The sequence below is a fragment of the Quercus robur genome, chromosome 8, assembly GCF_932294415.1.
Source record: "Quercus robur chromosome 8, dhQueRobu3.1, whole genome shotgun sequence".
NCBI lineage: Eukaryota > Viridiplantae > Streptophyta > Magnoliopsida > Fagales > Fagaceae > Quercus > Quercus robur.
This window is the reverse complement of record NC_065541.1, coordinates 42,931,147-42,954,078: the sequence shown is the minus strand read 5'-3', so window position 1 is coordinate 42,954,078 and position 22,932 is coordinate 42,931,147. Positions and strand designations below refer to the sequence as shown.

General features: G+C 37.7%; 1 protein-coding gene across 1 annotated transcript; it reads right to left on the bottom strand.

The window, feature by feature from the left end:
- Nucleotides 1-3,620: 3,620 nt before the first annotated feature.
- On the bottom strand, nt 3,621-9,846 carry LOC126695587 (nicotianamine aminotransferase 1-like). Its single transcript, XM_050392402.1, has 7 exons — nt 9,449-9,846; nt 6,729-7,068; nt 6,423-6,641; nt 5,710-5,769; nt 4,669-4,824; nt 4,495-4,588; nt 3,621-4,013 (listed from the first exon to the last, which is right to left on the bottom strand). Exons 1-7 carry the CDS (start codon nt 9,718-9,720, stop codon nt 3,895-3,897), a joined length of 1,260 nt encoding a protein of 419 aa, XP_050248359.1. The 5' UTR covers nt 9,721-9,846; the 3' UTR covers nt 3,621-3,894.
- Between the last annotated feature and the right edge of the window lie 13,086 nt (nt 9,847-22,932).

The following is a 22,932-nucleotide window of genomic DNA, read 5'->3' as shown; positions in this document are numbered from 1 at the left end:
GTTGCGGGATCATGTGAAAGGTAAGCCATAGTACCCAAGATCAATGAGGTCACAGAGATGGATGGTGCGACGAAAGCGATCCATTTGTTGTGTCGGTCTCAAACAACCTCCTACCTTCTCGGATTGGCTTATGATTTCGTTGAAGTCACCAACGCAAAGCTAGGGAAGCTGATTGGATCATCCAAGAGACTCAAGAAGAGTCCAACTTTCTTCACGTTTGCTAGTCTTAAGGTGGCCATAAAATCCTGTCAATCTCCAACATAGACCTGTAGTGCCACAGAAAATATGCGCATCAATAAACCATCATGAGAAATGTTTTACATGTACCTTAGTATTCAGTTTCCACAAAAGAGCTTGGCCGCCACTCAAACCATTACTTAAGACCACTAAACCTTGGTTATAGTCCCAGTTCTGTTTTTTGGCATTCAACTGTTTTGTAGAGAATTTTGTCTCCATTAAGAAGACACAAATGGGAGCTTCTTTTTTCTATGCTCTCTTAAGAGCTTTAACTATTCGGGGGTTCCCAAGCCTCCAGCAGTTCCAACTGAGTATACTCATTGGTCCCGGTGGTGCTGTTAGGTAGCCATTGCTTATCCCATAGTGTCCATTAATAGGTTCTCCAATACTCCATCAAGCTTCTGTTTCTTGTCCAGAGTTGTTGCATGAGGTGTAATCTTGTCTTCAGATTTTCATTTCGGCCCAGAGAGTGACAAGCAACTATTACTGTTGTCTAATACAGGTCTTGGAGGCCCAAGCCTTTTCCAAGTTCCTTGTGATGGGTCCAGGGCTTTTTTTGGGCCATGAAGGGGTATGTGGTTAAAATCCAACACGTGTGTTACTAGAGTATCAATAAGGCAATTGTCTTGGTCTTGAGGTTTAGTGGGGAAAGTTGTCATTTGGCTGGAAAGAGTGATTGTGGGTGGGTCCATGGAATTTGGGATTTCCTTATGTGGTATAGTTGATTGAGATGGATTTGGAAGGTGGGCTATTGTGGCGTCAATGTCTGCGATATGCGTGTTAAAAAGATTATTATCTGACAGGATTTCCAAATTTGTCAGGATACGTGGCGTAACAATAGGCGGATTTATGGGAAGGGATATGTCAGGAAGATGTGATTGCGGTGTGGGGTTGGTCATTGGTGCTGCTGTGGTTGCCGTGCTGGTGTGAGATGGTGGCATTGGATGGGGAGGGCGTGGTGGGGCCTGAGGGGGATTTGGGTTTGGTCGAATGTTGTTGTTTGACACTTGGGGTTGTTGAAAGTTGTTGATGGGTGCTCTTAGCAATGCTCCATATTCCTGGTTTGCAGTGTTCAGCGTGCCACCACTGCTAGTCCAGAGTTTACAATTCTTTTCATCATGATTAAGAAGGCCACACCAATAGCAGAAAATTGGTAACTTCTCTCATATTGGAAAGCCATCCATTGTGGATCTGTTTCACCAGTATTTATCATTCTACCCCGGCAGAGAGGTTCATTTATATCCAGTTGGATGCGTGCTCGAAGGTAACGCCCTTTGCATTCACCAGTGGTAGAGGTATCAACATGCTTAACGATCCCCAACGCCACACCGATAGCTTCAGCCGTAGCTTTGTTCATTCATTGGAGTGGCAGATTATGGAACTGGACCCAGAAGGAAACATGATCAAACATGGCGTCATCGGCTGATTCATCACCTTTTGGTTTGTATAAACTAATTAGGTATTTATCAAACGTCCAAGTTCCTTGTGCTAGAATCCTTTGTGTATCGGCCTCATCCTCAAAGATTAGCAGCATTGTATTGGATCCCAGATCTCGTACTTCGAAGTTTTTTGCAGAAAGCCACATGCTTCGCAGAGTCCGTGTGAATGCTTCCAGATTGAGTCTACGCTTTATAAAGAGTTTGGCAACAAGAACCCTGCTGTTATTCTCCATTAGTGGAGGAAGATCAACTGTGCTAGTCTCCTTCACTTTAAGCGATAGTCGTGCCCATTGGCTGGCCAGGTCGTCCATGGTCTTGTGTATGGGTGATAGGAATGGTGAGAAGGAAATGAGGTATATGAGGGGAGGGTTACTAATAGAAAGCAGAGTTTCCATCGGTGGGGAAAAAATCTCTATTCGGCGAATAGAGAAAAAGTTTCATCACCTAGGTTTCAGAGAGAGACCTATGTGAGAAAAAAGAGATACTCCCCAAGTGTCTTGTGGTTACCCACAAAGAGGATTTACTTTATTAAAAATTATGTCACATTTTCAGCGGAATGTTAGTAGATTATTGATAAATTTACATTTTTCTTATATGTTATTAAAGTTTTATATTTTTTTTCTAATATAAGTTATGGATTTACTTATATTTGTTTTCTCTTTAAGTCATTCAAGATATATAAAGGATGATTCGAATATAAGTAGTACTAGAAACAAATTCCAACTACATATTACATTATTTACAAAATATCTCGCCTTATATAATAATTAAATATAAAATGCATTATGTTTCCTTGAAATTTTTTTTTTAAACACTTACAAAATTCAAAACCATTTCAAATAACAAATATTGATAACTTAATTTAAAAAATCTAATATATTGTACCAACTATTATTTTGTTAAAATAATCACATTATTTTAAGAATAATTTGGGATTAACTCTTATAAGTCTTATCTATTATTTTCATTATCCACTTAATAAGAAAACAAATTGTGAAATTTTCTGCATATCATGTGTGCGTTTGGGAAGCGCATTTTGCACTTTCCAACAGTATATTTTTTTTCTTTAGTAGGTCTCGTGCACTGTTCACGGGACACACAAACCTCTTTTTTTTTTCAATAAAATAAACATTAAAGATGGCTTCCACGGCACTATTCATACATTTAAAAATTATTTTAGTGTTTTTAGTTTTCAGCAATAAGTGGTATCCAAACAGATCCCACGTGGGTTTGCAACTAATATCACTAAAACGGAGCCAATTCAATTCCCTCATTATTAAGGCAATTTTTTTGTTTAGTTTCCTTACTAATTAAAGGACATGGCATAGGAATTATGTGTCATTTTGATCATAACAAATTAAAATTGTTCTTGACAAATTCCCGAGCAATGACCATGACATAGGAGTTCAGCCATTCTGTGTCATTTTCTGGTCAGGACAGTGTTCTCAATTTACTTTGACTCATAACTAATTAATCTATGCGGATGTAGGTAACACTCATAACTGCATGCATGATGCATCAACTCGGTTCTGTTACTTTAACTATGTATACTTAAAAAATTCTACCCCTTTTTTTCTTTTAGTCCCTTCTAATTCTGATGGGGATAAATTATTTTCCTGCTAGATCTGATCTATAATATCCATGAGTTCAATTCGTGGTGACTCTGGTGACTAAATCCCCGTTTGGATAGAGCTTCTTTGCACTTGCGCTTTTTTTTTTTTTTTTTTTTGGAGAAGCGTGTTTCTATGAGTCCCGTGCACTGTTTACGGGACCCACAAACTTCTTTTTTCAGCAAAACTTTCATTAAAAATGAATATCACAGCACATTCATACATTTAAAAATTATTTTGCTACAATATTTTCAGTTTTCAGCAAAATAAATGGTATCTAAACACACCCTAAGTATATTTGACAAATTATTTTGTTTAAAGCGACAGTAGTACATACATTCAACTATATTATTGCACTTTCATCATAATGGTATAATCCAATGTCTTTTCATACATCCAAATTTTAATGGCACAATGTCATCACCGCATAAGATAAATATAGCAATTAAGCCCAAGCGACTGAAAATGGTAACAAAGCCCCATTAGGCTTTAACCAAAGTTTAGACAATAAGCAAATGGATTTATTACCCTAAAAAATGGAGTATGAAATACAACGTGAAGTTGTAGATCACCATCCTTCAATTTTATTGCTGCACACACAATTGAACCTATTCCTTCTTGGCATGCCTGTGGTAGAAGGCTTTTATTCTTCCAAGTCCATCTTCAAGCGCAGAATGCTCAACGGCATATGTAATTCGAAGACAATTCTTCAGTCCAACAGTAACCCCTGGAAGCATAATACTGAGCAGCTAAGCAATCCTTTTTAAATAAATAAATAAATAAAAAGAAGAAATTCTCTCTAACCGAGCATGCATACTACATAAGAACGCCAACACCATGGTTATAAATTTAAGTGTGGCATTAGTTTTGGAGCAAGTTGAGAAATTAGAAAAGGCCTCTATTTGCTGCTAAGAAAATGTCATAAATATGCTGGAGAAACATAAAGATGCACACACACATACACAACAACGACAACAATTACAAAATATATGTGTGTATATATATATTTGATAGTTGGGGAAGGGGGATTTGAACGCGGACGTCTTTGTTGAAAATACTAGGAGGTGTTAGTTAAGCTACAAGGCTCAACATCTATATTTACAAGGAAAGCAATCAAACAATCTTATGTATAAAAGTATTTTTAGTCACCAAAAAAAAAAAAAAAATTATGAAAGTATTAGAAGAAGTCCAAATTGTTAAATTCTTACCTGGCAGAACAATCACGGATTCCTCCTTGGCCAACTTCATACAGAAGTCCACATCATCAATAATGCCTTCAAGTAGTGGTAGATTTAGCTTCAACTGTTACCCAAAAGGGGAAAAAAACTCTTCAAATGTTTATGTTGAAGCACAAATCTCATAGTTTGTATATACGTCCTTACCATTGCAACCATGGACCCTTCTGGTTTGTGTGGACAGGTCAGACAAGGGATTTCTTGAATTCTATCATATAAAATGTCTGCAGCTTCTCTAATTGTGGTTAGAATCTTTGAATAGAAATCCTCTTTTGTGTGCTTCAGGATTTGGGTAAGTGCCCCCTGAAAACGTAGAACATTTGTAAATTTTTTGACCAGATAAGGCAAGGAAATTAAAGAATAAAAGATGTTGGATTATATCCTAAATTTCTATTATAACAAAATCCATGAGAAAAACATATGCATGTCTCTAGGAGATGCCAAGAGAATATAAGATTTATGGATTAGAGAAATTAGATCAGCAACTTCAATAAGTCATCTCTCACCATCTTTTATTGAATTGTATTCCCATTATTTGGATTTTCAGCAACCATATGACTTATGTGGTTAAAAAAAAGGACAAAACTTATTATAGTAGCTTAGGTGCTGTTTCTTAGGTTCCCCTCTTAAGATTTTGTTATGTGACTACTTAATTAAAAAATACATTTTCATCTCATGAGAAAAAAGCTACACAACAGAATCTTAAAAGGGGAATTTAAGGAATAGAACTTAAGTACTGTACTTAAGTCTTGCCCAAAAAAAAAAAAAAAAAAAAAACCATGTTTCAGATGTATTGCTTGGTTTATGTTAGAAATTAGGATGTTACTGCTAATTGAGTAATTTTTAGATACTCCCAAAGTACGATGAATAATGCTTCCTCTTCTCTTATTCATTGTGAGGTTCATTTCATTAAATTCATGGTGGGGTCAATCATGAATGTGAGAGGAAGAGAGCATTATTTTACTATATTCTAAGAGTACTTTAAGTATTTTCTTTACTAATCAGCTAATGCATTAATTACATTATTCTATCATCAGATTTTCTATTTAAAGCATGCATTAATTCATACAATTTGTATGTATCGTCTAGTAAGTTATACAAGATTAAAAGTTAGAAAAGGTATTGCATTCTTTTTCAAAATTTCTTTTATTTAAAATATATTAGAAAAAAGAAGTTAAAATTAGGTACCTGCATGTTTGTTGGGGGGTCGGTGGTGATGTCCAGAAAATTCTTCATGCACTCCACAAACTGATAAAAGAAAACACAGTCTCTAGGTATGTAAAATACTTCTTGTTAATTAATGAATTAATCTCATTGCACAAGGAAAATACACTGTGAAAGTAAACAGGTATAAATCTTCAAATCCAGTTAATAATATAATCTATGATCAAAGATGATACATCTTTGATTAATAATATAATCTATGATCAAAGATGATACATCTTTGATCATCAATTGAACCAACATTTGAGATCCAGGATTCTTGTTATCATTAGTCCAATCACTATTCATGTCTTTTCTTCTTTTTATTAATGAAGCAATTTCTTTACTTGTATGACTTGGATGTTTCACGTTTCTTGAAAAATGATTCGATTGATGGAAAATTGTATGATACTTACGCGTCTTCATTCAAACAAAAGGGTAACTTCATCCCCAAGGTACAAGACCAACACTAGGAACTCATCTTCTGTTTTTGTCTATAAGCAAGCATCAATAACCATAACTTGATAAGAGAACATTATCATTTACACTGCATACACGGGTTGAAGTATAGGCAACATAACTACAAACTTACAAATGCAAGATTCTACCCCAGGAAAACATAAAATTATTGTAACTATAAATACTATGTCAAATATGGAAATTGTGATATAATGTAATGGAAAAGATGAAGCACCAACCCCTGATTGATGGAAGATGCCATTGGGGTCACTTGTCACAATCCATCCAAGTCGCCAACCGGGAACAATCCATCTCTTTGCTATGGATCCAAGTGTTAGAACAGGTACAGTTGATCCAAACACTCCCATGGGCACAAATGGATTACTTCCAAAAGCTAGATGGCCATAAACTTCATCAGAAATCACAAAAATCCCAAGTTTGCTAGCAGTCTCTGCAATCTATGTAAACAAAAAGGCAACAATTGAAACTATTAGTTAAATAGAAGAACCAGTAACCTTCAAAATTTAGATTACATATTGAACCACCTCTTTCAAATGTTGGTACGTGAAGACATTTCCACAAGGATTGCTGGGATTGATGATAACCATAGCAACTGTGTTCTCATCCGCAAGAGCTTCAACAGAATCAAGATCAACCTCCCAACCCTTTTCGGGTATAAGATCAAAGTGGCGAGCTTCAAGCTTACTACAACTCGCACGAGCTTCATACTGTGGATAACCTGGTCTAGGAAACAGAATGTTGGCATTTGGACGCGCAAGGACAGATACTACGATTTCTATTGCTTGGGTGCAACCAGCTGTGATATACACATCATCTGGCGATAACTGGTATGGAAAATCTTTTGAAAGATATTCTGCAACAGCCCTGTAATGAAAATTAAGTTGAAAGTCTAATTATTAAATTGAAAGGATACCACCGCGTGCTCTGGGTGCAATGGTCATTCTACAAATATAAATACTTGTGGGGTGTTAGGAGGGAAGAAGGGCCAGGTTCAAGTCTTTCGGAGGAAACTTTACACATATATACACTTAGATTAGGTTAAAGTAAAATTTCTATCTTGTATAAAAAAAAAAAAAAAAAAAAAAATCAAATTGAAAGGATTGGTTTGAAAGTTTGCCAATCTAAGAACTCATTTTCAGAAGTTCAATAAACATATACATTTTTATTCTAGTCGCATAATTATCAAATTGAAAGGTTTGGTTTGAAAGTTTGATATAATAAGAACTCATTTCAGTAGTTTAATAAACATCCACATTTTTATTCTAGTCACTCACTTCAATATCATTTAACCAGGACAGTTCTTATGTTGCAAATTTCTGATTCTATTTAGCACGCAGATTAAAACTAGATTTCAAAATCATATTGCTCATCTTTCTCAAAAAAAAAAAAAAAAAAAAAAAAAAAATCCTATTGGTCATGATATGTTGGCCTGCGATTTGCCATGAGATGTGTCGCGGTTGTTCAAGTCTTCATGTGGTCCTAGCTAAGTAACTTGTGATATGCCAAATTTTGCCACATGAGTCTATGCAGCTTTTTGAGGGAATTATAATTTAAAATTTTCTAAGGTTTTATTTATTTATTTATTTTAGGTGAGAAAGATACGTGCAATAATCAAATGTGTGGTCGGTTGAAACTCTCTATAAAAAAGAAAAAGAAAGGTGTGGTCCTAGGCATATGAGAGGAACTTTAAAAAAAAAAAAATCAGTCCCAAACTACTTAAAAGAAGAAATTTATAATTTTTGAGGAAACTCCTAACCCAATTGAGCACGTGTGTGCTCATCATGTACTCTATTAATTTTTTCTTGATTAGTGAGTATCTCAGTCTTTTCATCAAAAAAAGAAAAGAAGAAATGTATAATTTTTAGCTTAATAAACTTTACCAATTGAGTTAGTTAGAACACACACCTTTTCTTTAAAAGTTAAAACTATTGAGAAGCTAACAAAAATACAAAATATATTCATTTGGCAAATCTTCACACGACTCCTTTGAAGAAATCTGATGGTTACGATCAAAGTCGTTTTACAACTTCATAACCATCACAGACATTTCCTAGTAAAACAAAATTGAACGGTGATGGAATCATTAAAAATAATATATTGCAAATCCTAGCAAAATTGAGAAGGTAGCAAAGCAAACCTTGTCTCTAGTGTCCGCGCTACCTACAAAGCCACTTTCTTTGTGCTTGCCCCAATTGATTATAATTTTTTTTTTTTGGAGAAGAACAATTGACTATAATTTATAATATCTTTGTGCTTCAACTAGAATTCACATATGACCCTTCAAAATTGACTACATAATGACAAAAAATCTCATCGTTTCAGGGCTTGAAAAGTTGAGATCCTTGAGATTCAGTCCAGTCATTTTAACGTCAGCGTACGTGAGATTCGACAAAACCCAACCAAATGTAATTTTTATACTAATTGACAATAGATTTTTTTTTTTTGAGGAAAATTGACAATAGAATTTGATTAATTAGTACTATGCGCAGAATTCTCAAAACAACATTAAACTTGTTGCCTTGATTTTAATTACACTAATTTTGTTTTTTTTTTTTTGAGAGGAATTTTGTATTTTTTTTTATTGTATAAAAAATCAATTATAAAAAAAAAAAACACACACACACATTTTAATAAGGTATAAAAAAAAAATGCAAAATTAGCTTTCCTAAGCTAAAATATATATTATTTGGTGTTAAAAATATGTAATTAAATAATTAAATTTACTATATTTTAAAAGGTTAAACTTTTGGAACCGTCATTAATTTGATAAGGTATCGGAACGTGATAATTTAACTTTTATTTACAACAGCGATATTAATAAATAAAACACAAGAAAAGAGGAATCATGAAACAAGATTTGGAGAAAGAGAATTGCAAACCTCATAGAGACCAATTTAAAAAAAAAAAAAAAATGAAATGGAAATTGTTATAGGGGATTAAAATTAAATGCTAATCATTTATTGGAAAACCCAGTTGCATCCATGTCAGCTCCCACCTATCAGGTACGGTGCAGATGCAGCTACAAACTTCTATACACAGAAATTAGACACTAATGGAGAGATTTTTAAGTTTTGACGGTACGAGTGGTGATAACTTCTCATCGTGTATAGATGTTAAAATCGTGTTTTTTTAGTTAAAATTGTCAAAACTAGATTAAGTTGGAAAATACAACTTCAGTTTGAGTGCGTTCGACTGTGTAACTCAGTGTATGCAATAATAACTAGCGCAATATAAATCAACGTACCTCCTTGCCTCGGCAATACCGACGGTGGGAGGGTAACAGTTGTAGTTATAGGAGTAGGTAGCATCAGCAACAGCATCTGGGGCAACAGGGGTAGTTCGATAGCTCGGAAACTCAGTTGGGTCAGCACGGCCGAGAGGAATGGTGGGTCGCTTCTCGTCCTTGTCACGATTTGCCATCAGCTTGGTGAGAGCACCACGAACGGAGATGGAGGAAGCGATTAACTCTGGGTTCCCTTGGAAACCCCATTTCTTGTGTCCGTTAATAACCTCCATAGCTAGCTTTTGGTGGAAGTGACAGAGTTGGGTTTGGGTATGTGGTGAACTAAAAGCTATAGTGGTCAGCTCAGCTATGATTGAACTTTGAAGTGAAGCAGTTGTTGAAAGATACACTGACACAGACACAGACACATATATGGGTTTTATGATAAAATATTTACTGTTTTAGTAAAAAAAAATTTTGATAAAAAAAAAAAAAAAAACTGTTTTGATAGTGTTTTCAACTTTTCATAAAATTTTTTCAAATTAAATGGTTAATATATGCTTTAAACAAGGGCAACTCTAGGGTTTTTGTTTAAGAAGGTCAATAAGAAACATTATCATTCTACGGGCTATATATTTTTCAATGTATACAGTCATTCATCCACTAATCCCCATTTGATTATGTAGTTCATGTTCATTCTTGATATATGTTTACAATTCTTTAATTTATAAGTTTACAATTCTTTAAAAAGATGTATTACATCTACAATTTTTTTACAACAAATAATAGGTGGTTAGTTATTATTGGTTTGAATTTAAACCTAATACTAAGATTACATTTTTACCCCAACAATAACAATCGGTAACAACCTGCTATTTTAAATTTATTGTAAAATTATTATAAAAATGTTATAAACATATCATTTTTTTTCTTTAAATATTTTATAATTTTATTGCCTTTTAGTGTTAATGTCTTGACCTACTCACATAGCCAACAACCACTCCCACTAACAAGTCACAAATTCGGTCAAAGAGTCAAATTGCAAAAAACAAACTCATAACTCAAATTAAAAGCTTTGAAGAAACACGGTAGAAAACCAAAAAAAAAAAAAAAACCTTTATATCAAAACAATGCAAACACTATTACAGTAATAGTAAAGAATAAAAACTCAGGAAAAAATGTCAATTTGTCAAAGACTCAAACTGAAAGTGAAACTGAAATTGAAATTACGTAGCGAAATATTTTTTAAATGTGTAAATAGTACTGTGAAACTCATTTTTAACGAAAATGTTGTTGAGAAGTGTAATTTGTGGAACCGTGAACAGTGCACGAAAGCACTGTTTATAGTTGACTTGTCAACAATTGCGGGCTGAACCAAAAAAAAAAAAAAAAAAAAAAGGCAAAACGCGCTACAATGCAAACATGGATGTGGAATAATCTGTATCCAAACTCAAAAAAAAAAAAAAAAAAATAGTGAAAATACAATGACGTTTTTGAAGAGTCCGTAAAAATAATGCTTGGACAAAATATAATATAATCTATATTTCTCATTTATATTTATATATGACAAATGTTAACAAGCACCCTATGGTGCTTGTTAAGGTTAAAATAATGTGCATCATACCCAATAAAAAAATTGAATAGATAGAAAAAACTGTATAAAGCTGACCTTAAGCCTATAAAGGGATTTTCTTAAAAAATAACTATAAACCTGAAACAACATTATTAATTAGGCAACGTTCCAAACTATTTTCATTTCTAACAATTCGAGTCCAGTAGACTCGATTTTGCCATTTGAAAATGCACTTGGAAATCGAGTGTGAGAAACTTGAGTTTGAAAATTGAGTGTCTCACACTCGATTTCCAAGTGTATTTTCAAATGGCAAAATTGAGTCTATTGGACTTGAATTGTTAAAAAGGAAAATAGTTTGAAACGTTGCTTTACTAATAAAATAGTTTGAGAGATTTAGTTATTTTTTTAACAAAATCCCCTATAAAGCTGATAAAAACTAACAAAATACTGACATAAAAGATAAAAAATTATAACACAAAATTTGGTGTTAGCGGTCACCATCAAATAATCCCCCGTTGTTCACGAGTGACCAATGGCGGAACCACTTGTATGAGTTGTATCATTATCATCTCTCAGGAAAAAAGAAAAAAAAAATATGTATGTACTATATATAATTAATTATCAAATATTTGGAACATTTGGCTTACAAAAATAGGACCTGACCCCCCTAAAAAATATCATATGATTTTCTTAAAAAAAGAATTAAGTAATAGGCGTAGTTGTTATAGAGATGTCAAAAAAATTCTCATGGTCTTCTAAAAAATAATTTAGTAATAAGCTTAGTGATTATATAGACAAGTTATTTTTGTTTTCTCAATTTCATTTTTATTGTAAAATTAATTTTTATATTTGCTAAAGTTTTGGAGTATTTATCGTTTTGAAGACTTCATTAGTTTCATTGTGATTTTTTTTATTACTTTTATAGACAAATTGGTAATTTATATTGAACATGAAAATTTTAAGATTTTTTTACACTAGATATATATGCATATTAATAACTGAAAATTATTCTAAGAAATATTGTTATCAAACATAACTTTTATAAGAGATTTTTTTTCTTCTCTTCTGTATAAATGTCTAATATCAAATTAGGCAAATTTTATTCAAAAGGTTTGTTGATTAGTTTTTTGCTGTTTCCTTTGAAATTATGTGTAGGAGAGGTAACTTGTTTTATTGTTGGCAAATGCATTTTCTATTGGATAAAAAATGAGAGTTGGAATTTGTTTAAAAGAAAGTGCTTGAGAAGAGTGCATCTTGAATAATATTTTAGTTTAACAGGGAGTGGAATTTGTTATTTCATTTTCATTTTTTTCTTATTCATTAGAACTTTCTTACTATTGAACTTGCCTTGTAAATTTTTTTTTTTTTTTTTTTTTTGGATTAATCAAAATGATGCTCCTAAGGTATGGTGGATTACTTGATTTTCAAAAAATTACACTCCTATGTACAGAAGGGTTTTATAGATGGACAAAGTTTAGATATAAAATTGGTTGTAACCTAAGGCTACAACCTTACTTAATAAAATAAATATTATTAAATATTTTGAAATCCTAATCGTTAAATTGCATGTTCTTTACACTTTTAATGCACATGTCAAATTTTGTGTCAATCAGATATTATTTACTATATGATTTATAAGCTTATATTTTGTGCATAATTTTAAACTACAAAAACTTGCAATTTAAACAATTAGTTGATAACATAGCTATTGATATTTAATTTTCTAGAAATTTTGCAAGCATGAAAAATATAAGAAGAAGATGTAATCCAATGGTGGATTTACCAAAATTCACCTTCAATAAAAAGATATTGAGTCTACAACCAATTTTGTAGTCTTAAACTATAACTAATTTTGTAGCTAAATTTTGTTATTTATAGATTGGATTGAGAATTGTAAGATCATACTTTTGTTTGAAAAATAAAAGCAAAATAATAAATGATGATGATGATTTTTTTTTAGAGAATTGATATGTCCACAACATTTTTACAACAAATCTTAAGTGGCAGGTTGTTATTATTGTGACAAAAAAGTAATCTTAGTGTTAGGTACAAATCTGAACCAATAATAACTAAACACCTATGATTTGTTATAAAAATGTTGTATACGTTTATGCAAAAAAATAATTTTAGTTCTCACCCTTTTTTATAAAGAACTTTATCCTACTTTCTTACTTCTTTACAAATTAAATTACTATATATATATTTATATATATATATATATATATATTCCTTACCAAATTAATTCTCTTGTTAACTAAACGGCAGTCTTAATGGGACAACAATACAAATAATCTTAAGAAGTAAGCACTATTAAGTGGAGTTGTTAGCCCATGAGATAAAATATTATAAGTTTAGGTCTTTACTTGCACTAATTGCAATCCTCCTCCAAGGACACCTATGTGATGGGTTTTTGGGTTTAATGGACTTGAATAATGTATCATAGATTTGAAGGTTTTAAGGTTTTCCACCACACTGCTAATTTATTGGTAGTGGAGGCTCTAGGAATTTTTTTTCTAGGGTAGCCATTAAGAAACTTAAACTATACAAAATATAATTTTACACCCAAATTCCGTAAGAGTTAGATTACACGAGCACAAAATAGTGTAACAAATGATCAATTTATATTGATTTGTATGTAAGCAGGTACAATTCTATCTTTGATTTTTTACAATAAAGAATACAATGAACTCCTCTATTCAATCTCCAATAAACTTTACAATATGAAGGGTTATAAAGCTTGATCTTGAATTGTGTCTTGATATCTCCAAGTTAAATGAGTAATTGAATGTATTTTTTATATGATGTTGAGGGCCGTTGGCTTAATCTTGAACCAAATAAATGGACTTGAAGGAAAATTTCTACTTTGATTCGAAGAAGTAGGAATTAGCCTTGGTTTTGAATGAGCAATAGATTTTTTTTGGACTTAGAGATGACTTTTTATTTTGGCAGTGTTAGAAAGGTTTTCTCTCTAAAATTTTCCCTTTTCTCATATGAGGAACCTCTATTTATAGACTGCTCAATGGTCTTTGATTTGGAATTTTTTCTCAGCATTTATTGAGAGTTAATTATGAATTATGAATTTTAAATTCAAATTTGAATTTAATTTGGTCTTCCATTTAATAAAAACCTTTCATGTGAGTTCTTTCTTCTGATGTTTCCACATGACTCTCTTCATTTAATGCCACACATGGCTTTACATGACTTGTGACACGTGTCATTTTTATGTGAGTCGTGATAACTCAAATATTTGATGTGTGAAATGATTCTATTTACCGATTGTCCACTGTTGACACAACATCAATTGGAAATGAATTTGATCACAAATATTTGTTCATGATCAATTGGATAGCTGTGAATACATCATGGAAATTTTGATGTTTGCACTTATAAAAAGAGAACTTGAATATATTGACATCATAATAAAACATGTAAATGCATAAAATTTTACAATTTCTTTCTACTAATACAATGAAAAAGTAAAAAGGGGATTGTTGAGAGATAAAGTGAGAACTTAAAATTGTAAGATGAGAGAGAGAGAGAGAGAGAGAGAGGAGTAAAGTTGTCGGCATTGTAGAGGAGAACTCATGGCTACAATATCTCTCTCTAACTCTCTTGGTACTTTTTTTTTTTGGGAAAATGAAATTAGAAATGATTATTTATTTATTTATATAATGGGTTGTATAAATTACGAATATAAATTATTAGGAGTTTTTATTTTTATTTCTCCTTTTGAATGGACTTTTTGTTGAATTTTTTGTTCATTTGTTGTTTTTTGGTCTAATCTTGTTGTTATTTTGGTTATTTTTTAATGTTGTTCTTTTGGCTCTTATTTTTTATTTTTTGTTTAAGGGTTAAGGATTATGTTTGAGGGGTCAAGATTATTTTTGTTGAACCCACATTTTTGGGATGCTCAAGTCATGTGTTCAATATATATATATATATATATATATATATATATATATTTTTAAAGTAGACAAGCCATAATATATATTTCTTAAAGTAGACAAACAAAACATGTTTGTTTAAAAATAATTATATATGTAAGGACTGAAATTGGATTGGACCCAAAATAGGACTGTGTTCTGGCCCAAGCGGCCCAAACAATAAATTTGTAGAGCGTGAATGAAAGAACTAGATCTATTCCAGAAGAAAAACGATTAAATTTGGTAATTTAAGACTGTTAAATACAAGTAGGATGAGAAAATCTGTCCTCAGAGTAACTTAAGGAATTTATACTGAACTGTCTTGTTGAACCATAAAATTACACAAGAGTTCACAGTCTGATTCTCAAATTGCTTGATTTTTCCAATCCCTCCATTTTTAGTACATCTTCCTATGTTATATACTACAATCTTGGTATCATCCTTACCACACATGTGTAGGTTAGATTCGGGGAACTCCTTCGTGTCCCATCCAGCAACTCCCAGAACCGTCAACCAGTAGCTGTAAGGCTGCTAGATCACTGTTCAAACATCACTTCCACATTAATGCGGTCAGAGAGTTGGTTGAGAGGTATTTAATGCGGAGGTAGCAACCTTTGAAGATATTTGTTTGCCCTTTTCCTTTTCCTACCCCTTGTCCAACGTCCAACCCTTATTTGTGATGTAACTTTGAAGAAGGTTCATGATGATATGACACTCTTACTGACTTTGGACACTAGATACCAAGATGGCTTTTCTCTTCGGACATTCGTTGGACTTATCTCTTATTATCTCTACTCTTCTCTTTATTCCATTCCCCTTATAATTTCATCTGAACATCCTCGGATGGTCCAATGTCCTCAGATTGGGCTATAGGCCCAATTAGTACAGCCTTAACAGTACCTCCTAATTAAATGACCCCCACAATATATGTAGGGACGATTTTTGGGGCCCAGGCCCAGCAAGTAAGTGGTTCTGGCCCAAAAGTCCCCAGACAATGAATTTGTAGAGAGCGGGTTACAGAACTAGGGCTAGACGAAGTGAACGTCAGTTAGATGTATGCCATGCAACATATTGAATGTGAGAATATTCCATTTTAATTCACAGGGTATCGATCCGAGGAGACGTATAAGTGCACCTCTTACTCTTGGTTACAGACTACAGAATTCTTTCACCTCTCTCTCTCTCTCTCTTTCTCTTTTCTCAATTCTCCCATCCCCACTTCATGGGAATCTCCTTCTCTTATATAGCACCCTCAAATTGATAAGGGCCTTACACTTGTTAACCATCTGGACTTTCACTTGAGTGCCTGTCCCATCGGACATCCACCTTATCTTTTTGTGAGTTGCACTGGCCAAGATAACACTATTCACCTGTCTTCTCTACATTAATGCGGCTAGAAAAGTAGCTTCCCTGCATTTAATGCGGCAGCTGTGGTTGCCTCCTGGACGTCTAAAATTTTCCTCTTGCTTGGGATGGTTCCTCACTGTGTGCAGGATGTACGTTGGACTCCCATTTGGTGTGTCCGAGGAAGCACTCCTCCTCGGACGCCCCTTAAATAAGTCTGGCCCAACAGGATTGGGCTGGAAATCTTCTGGCCCCGTTTTCCCTTCTTGTCATGGCTAGATTCCGCGCGGGGCCCAAAGCCCACTGTTGACTTGTAAATTTCACCCCTACAATAGCCCCTCAAAATTCCGACTCCTTCTTTCTTGTCCGAGGAGGAAAGGCGGGATTTTGACATTCATAGGACTATTTACTGTGGATCATTGCTTCACCCGTGCAGCGGTATGCTTCTCATGTGACTCATTAATGACGGAGGTGTTTAATGACCCAGGAGGCGCTAATTATTGCTTTTAGCGGTTTTATATCTTTTTAATCCGACGACTGGATGTTAGATCAACGGTTGGGATTGTTTCCGTTTCCCTAGGCGGGAGTATGTCTGTCTAGCTTCTCCCGGATACATAAGATTTTCGAGGGCAGTTCCTTCTCATTTTTGGACAAGCAACCAAGCATTCAGAGCACTCCCGCACTTTCCCTTTCAAAGCGTTCAAGCCTTCGTAGTCGTCCCCTTGAAGATTTCCTGCAAGTTCCTCACCTGTAAGTGCGCACTCCTTTTTCCATTGCCTTTTCCGGCGTTATTCCTTAAGTAAATCGTCTTCGCGTCACCTAGGATTAGGGGGATGGGTAAGCTTGACAAATTGGTAGATTCCCCGCCCGGTATGGAAGGCTTCAGGGCCAAATACCGTATTCAGCCGGAGGTAGGTCTAGAGTATTGTTTTCTGAAGGAGGTCTTAATCAAGAGAGGAATGGGGCAGGTTGCCATTCCAGTGATAGCCTTTGTGGAAGGAGGAATGACCATCCCTCTGGGGAGGATCACTAGGGATTATTTGCGTGGTCATAGGTTGGCCCTTCACCAATGCGTCGCGAATATGTTCCGAATCCTGGGGTGCATAGAGGTCCTGAACAATCAGATGAATCTCGGCCTTACATGGCATGACGTGGTTCATCTATATGAACTGCACAGCCTCGGCGACTCATATTACTTGAAGTTCAGGTCCGATGAGGTGAGGTTGATATCCTGCCTTCCCAAGTCCAACAAAGGCTTGAAGGACGACCTTTTGATCGTCTCCGGACAGTGGCACGACGGTCTTCACTGCCCAGTCAAGGCAGGAAAAGTTAGATCCTTTGGAAAGGATCTTAGTTTTGATCTTTCCCTTTTTTTTTTTTTTTTTTTTTTTTTTTTTTTTTTTCGATTCTAACTTTGCTTGTTTGCCTCCTCGGATTAACATAACCCTCTCTTTGGACCTTGCAGACAAGGCGCGTACGACTCCTCTGCTAAGTTTGGTCAATGTCCAAGCACTCAATTTCCTTCTAAGGTCTGAGATTTACGTGAGTGCCGACGGGCAATTGCGGGCTGCGCCTCTGATTTTGGACTACGTGCCCCTTACTAGTACTTTAGTGGAGCCCGGCCAAGCAATCAGGGCTGGTAGTCCGCGATTGGCACGGATCGACGTCTCTATACTAGGTTTTCTCACCTCGAGAGATTTGCCTCCTGTCCAGCTGCCTGCTCAATGTGCCTTTCCCGCAGTGGTTGTCCCAGAGGAAGAAGCTGGTTCCTCGCACTCGTCTTTGGAGGATCAGATAGACCAGTTCCACTTCGCCGAGGAGGGAGAGGTGTCGGCCAGGCCAATAGAGCTCTCGGATTTTGAGTCAGACTTAGACCGCGCCTCGGTAGCCCTTGATCTTGGTTTAGTAGTCGCACAAATTGGTACCAGCCAAGAGCTTGAAGAAGAAGGAATGGACCTGAAACAAAGGTCTGGTCTCAGGGGCCTCCTTGCCAATAGGAACAAGGGGCAATCCTCCAAGGATGTCCCGAAGGAGCAGCCGACCACCAAGGCTCCTCCTCCTCTTTCTCCCACATCGGATGCGGCACTGCAGCCTATGCCCAATTTGAGGCGAACTAGGCCTGTAGGGGAATTGGAGGAGGGCGAGGTTGGCCAAGAAAAAGCCAAGCCTCAGAAGAAAGGCAAAGAGACCAAAGAACCCAAAGAGAAGAGGACCAAGTCCATTGATAGCCGAGACGAGGCGGCTATTCGGAGGGAACAACGAATATGGTCGCCGCGGCTCGAACTGGATGGTGCTCCAATTTCTTGGGATGCAACCTTGTGGGAATCCCAACGACGGGAGGCGTCATTCTTGGCTGAGGCACTGCAGCAGCCTCTTCTTTTGCCTCGCAACATGAAGGGGCTCCGCGATACTCGGCAACTAGAACTCTTCATGTCGCTGAAGAGGGACATGGCAATGGTAAGTGAAAACTTTTACTATCTCGTTCTCTTGTTACGCATCCATTTATTCATTATTCTCTTTAATTAAGCCTTTACTTTTCTGGCGCAGGTCACTCAGCAAATCTTCGTTGCTGAGGAATGGGCCAAAAAGGCACGTGAGGACCTTCATAATGAGGCTCAGTCCCGCTGTGCTGCTGAGAGGACTGTTAGCGACCTCAAGAAGGAAAACGATAGCCTGAGCCATGAAGTAAAGGAGGCAAAGAAGGGCCGGGCGAGCGCGAAAGCCGGCCTTAAAAACGCTACTAAGCAGGCTGAGGATCTGCGCCTGCAGCTCCACCAGTCCGAGGAAAATCTTGCGACAGAGAAGCAGGCGGTTTCAGATCTCAAGGCTGAGCTTACGAAAGTCAAGGGAGAGGCCCGTTTGGCTAGGGAGGCGTTCGAGAAAGCAGTAGCAGCCTCTTATGATTGCGGGGTCAAGGACACTGAGGTCAGGCTGGCCGAGGAGGTGGCTGCTGTATGCAGGGAATACATTACCCTGTCTTGGGGTGTAGCCTTGGACCGGGCGGCAGTCCCAGCGGATTCCGACCTCAGGAAAGCTGAGAATATCTTTTTTCCTGAGGACATTCGTGAGATCCCTGACGTGGTTGCACCTGAAGAGCCTCTCCCAACGAAGGCTTTAGTCTCGGACTCCGCTATGCCTGAAGCCGAGGATGCGCAGCCGGCCGCAAAAGACAAGTTGCCCGAGGACAGCCTTTCAATCAAGGAGGTTGTTGCACAGGCTAAGGAGACTGTTGTGGGGCCCCAGCCAGCAGACGACCAGCCCGGGCCTGCCCAGGGATCAGATTTAGGAAAATAGTGTAGGATTTCACCTATTAGACCCTTTAGATTTTGTTTTGTTTAATGGTTGTAAAAGATTTGCTTTTGGGGATTTTAATGAAAGGCGTTGTTTCCTTTTATTCTGGTTGTTTTACTTTCTCTTCCGTTTTCATCATGAATGGATGTTTATTCTGCCATTAACTATTGAAAACCAAGCATGAGTGGATGAATGTGCAAAAAATGATAGTCGATAATTAGATAAAATGGCAGCGATGCTAATTTCCCCTAAGCCTGTGGTTCGAGGAACCGGCAGGACTTGGGTTCTGTTTACCACTTAGTGAAAATTCCTGCGAGGTTAATTTCCCCCAAGTCTGTGGTCCGAGGAGCCAGGCTGGACTTGGGTTCTGTTTAACACTTAGTGAAAATTGCTTCGAGATTAATTTCTCCCAAGTCTGTGATCCGAGGAGCTCGGCAGGACTTGGGTTCTGTTTAACGCTTAGTGAAAATTGCTGCGAGGTTAATTTCCCCCAAGTCTGTGGTCCGAGGAGCCAGGCAGGACTTGGGTTCTGTTTAGCGCTTAGTGAAAATTGCTGCGAGGTTAATTTCTCCCAAGTCTGTGGTCTGAGGAGCTAGGCAGAACTTGGGTTCTGTTTAACGCTTAGTGAAAATTGCTGCGAGGTTAATTTCCCCCAAGTCTGTGGTTCGAGGAGCCAGGCAGGACTTGGGTTCTGTTTAACGCTTAGTGAAAATTGCTGCGAGGTTAATTTCCCCCAAGTCTGTGGTCCGAGGAGCCAGGCAGGACTTGAGTTCTGTTTAACGCTTAGTGGAAATTGCTTCGAGGTTAATTTCCCCCAAGTCTGTGGTCCGAGGAGTCAGGCAGGACTTGGGTTCTGTTTAACACTTAGTGGAAATTGCTTCGAGGTTAATTTCCCCCAAGTCTGTGGTCCGAGGAGCCAGACAAGACTTGGGTTCTGTTTAACATTTAGTGGAAATTGCTGCGAGGTTAATTTCCCCCAAGTTTGTGGTCCGAGTAGCCAGGCAGGACTTGGGTTTTGTTTAACACTTAGTGAAAATTGCTTCGAGGTTAATTTCCCCCAAGTCTGTGGTTTGAGGAGCCAGGCAGGACTTGGGTTTTGTTTAACACTTAGTGGAAATTGCTGCGAGGTTAATTTCCCCCAAGTCTGTGGTCCGAGGAGCCAGGCAGGACTTGGGTTCTGTTTAACACTTAGTGAAAATTGCTGCGAGGTTAATTTCCCCCAAGTCTGTGGTCCGAGGAGCCAGGTAGGACTTGGGTTCTGTTTAACATTTAACCCAAGTAGCTGTACAGTAATACGGCGTCAAGAATGGTGTCTTTCATTAATAACGATACATTTTCAGGTTATTTACATTCCATGGGCGTGGTACTACATGTTCATCCAAATCTTCCAAAAAGTATGCCCCTATGCCGGCTACGGAAGTGATACGGTATGGGCCTTCCCAGTTTGGTCCAAGCTTTCCCCATGCAGGGTTCCTCGCGGTGCCCAAGACTTTCCTCAGCACTAGATCCCCGGGTGCCAATGGCCTTGACTTCACCTTGGCGTCGTAGCCCTGTTTGAGCTTTTGCTGATAGTATGCTAGGTGGACTATTGCCTTTTCCCTTTTTTCTTCGAGGAGATCCAAGCTTTTTTCCAGAAGGCTGTTATTAGGCAGTAGTCCTCTGTGTTGGGAAGTTTATCTCCAGTGGGATGACAACCTCGGCTCCGTAGGTCAATGAAAAGGGGGTTTCTCCCGTGGACCTGCGAGGAGTGGTGCGGTATGTCCACAAGACGTGGGCTAACTCTTCAACCCACCTCCCTTTCGTGTCGTCCAACCTCTTTTTCAGTCCATTCACTATGGTTTTATTGATGGCTTCCGCCTGTCCATTACCCTGTGGGTAGGCCGGTGTGGAGTATCGATTGATAATTCCCAGCTCATTACAGTATTCTCTAAAGGCTTTGCTGTCAAACTGGAGGCCGTTATCCGAGATCAGGGTGTGCGGGGTCCCGAACTTAGTGATAATATTTTTCCAAACAAACTTCTTGACATCGACGTCCCTGATGTTTGCCAGCGCCTTAGCTTCGATCCACTTTGTGAAGTAATCGGTGCCAACGAGAAGAAATTTCTTGTTCCCAGCCGTTTTGGGGAACGGTCCTAGTATGTCTAGGCCCCATTGTGCGAATGGCCAAGGGCTGGACAGCGGGTTAAGTTTTCCACTCGGCTGATGTATGTTTGGGGCGAACCTTTGGCATTGGTCGCACTTCTTCACATATTCCAGAGCCTCTTTATGCATGCTCGGCCACCAGTAACCCAGCGTCATGGCCCTGTGGGAGAGGGACCTGCCCCCCGTATGGTTTCCACAAATCCCTTCATGTAACTTTTCCAGGATGAGTTCTATAGCCTCTGGGTGCACACACAGCAGATATGGCCCCGAGAACGAGCGTCTGTAAAGTTTGGAGTCCTTGGACAGCCAGAATCGAGAAGCTTTCCTCCTGATTTTGTCAGCCTCAACCTTATCGTCCGGCAAGGTGTCGTGCCTTAAGAACAGCACCAGAGGGTCCATCCAGCTAGGTCCTGCCCCGACATTGTGTACTCGAATTCCGTTGGCCTTCTCTGTTGTTGGGCGGTAGAGATCTTCAACTAAAATAACCCGCGGAAGGGGCTGAGCCGAGGAGGTGGCCAGCGTTGTGAGAGAATCAGCATGGGTGTTCCCACTCCTGGGTATATGCGTTAAGCGGAAGTGATTGAAATGGGTCTGCAAGTGTTTGGCCCGGGCAAGGTACTTTTGCATTCTTTCATCCTTCGCCTCCAATTCCCCGTTCACTTGTCCTACGATGAGTCTCGAATCCGAGAATATACTTACGCACTTTCCACCCAATTTCCGGATCATTGACATCCCCTCCAACAGTGCCTCATACTCGGCTTCGTTATTCGTGGCAGAGAATCCAAGCCTCAACGACTTTTCTATGGTTATCCCTTCGGGAGAGACTAGAACGAGCCCCACCCCTGAGCCCCTTTAGTTCGCTGCACCGTCGATGTGTGCTTTCCACCAATGGTGTTCATGCTGAGAGACTGTGCTGATCAGTTTCTCATCAGCACTTGGTGATCCTGACATTTCCATTCCTTCTAGGGTGGGCTCTGCAAATTCAGCTACTAGATCAGCGAGGACCTGACCTTTTATGGCGGTGCGAGGCATGTATATAATGTCGAAGGCGCCCAGGATCGTTCCCCACTTAGCAATTCTACCTGTGTAGTCGGCGCTGCGAAGGACGGATTTCAGCGGAAGTTGAGTTAGCACGACTACTGTATGTGCCTGAAAATAGTGGGGGAGCTTCCGCGTGGCTTGTACGACGGCCAAGATAGCTTTTTCAAGGGGGAGATACCGGGTCTCTACCT

Bases quoted from the DNA above. Each gene is read 5' to 3' on its own strand.
- LOC126695587 (XM_050392402.1), bottom strand. From the start codon at position 9,720: ATGGAGGTTATTAACGGACACAAGAAATGGGGTTTCCAAGGGAACCCA. The intron at 4,825-5,709 runs GTACCTAATTTT...CTACGTTTTCAG, and splicing joins ACCCCCCAACAAACATGCAG to GGGGCACTTACCCAAATCCT. The intron at 4,589-4,668 runs GTAAGGACGTAT...TTTGGGTAACAG, and splicing joins AAGGGTCCATGGTTGCAATG to TTGAAGCTAAATCTACCACT.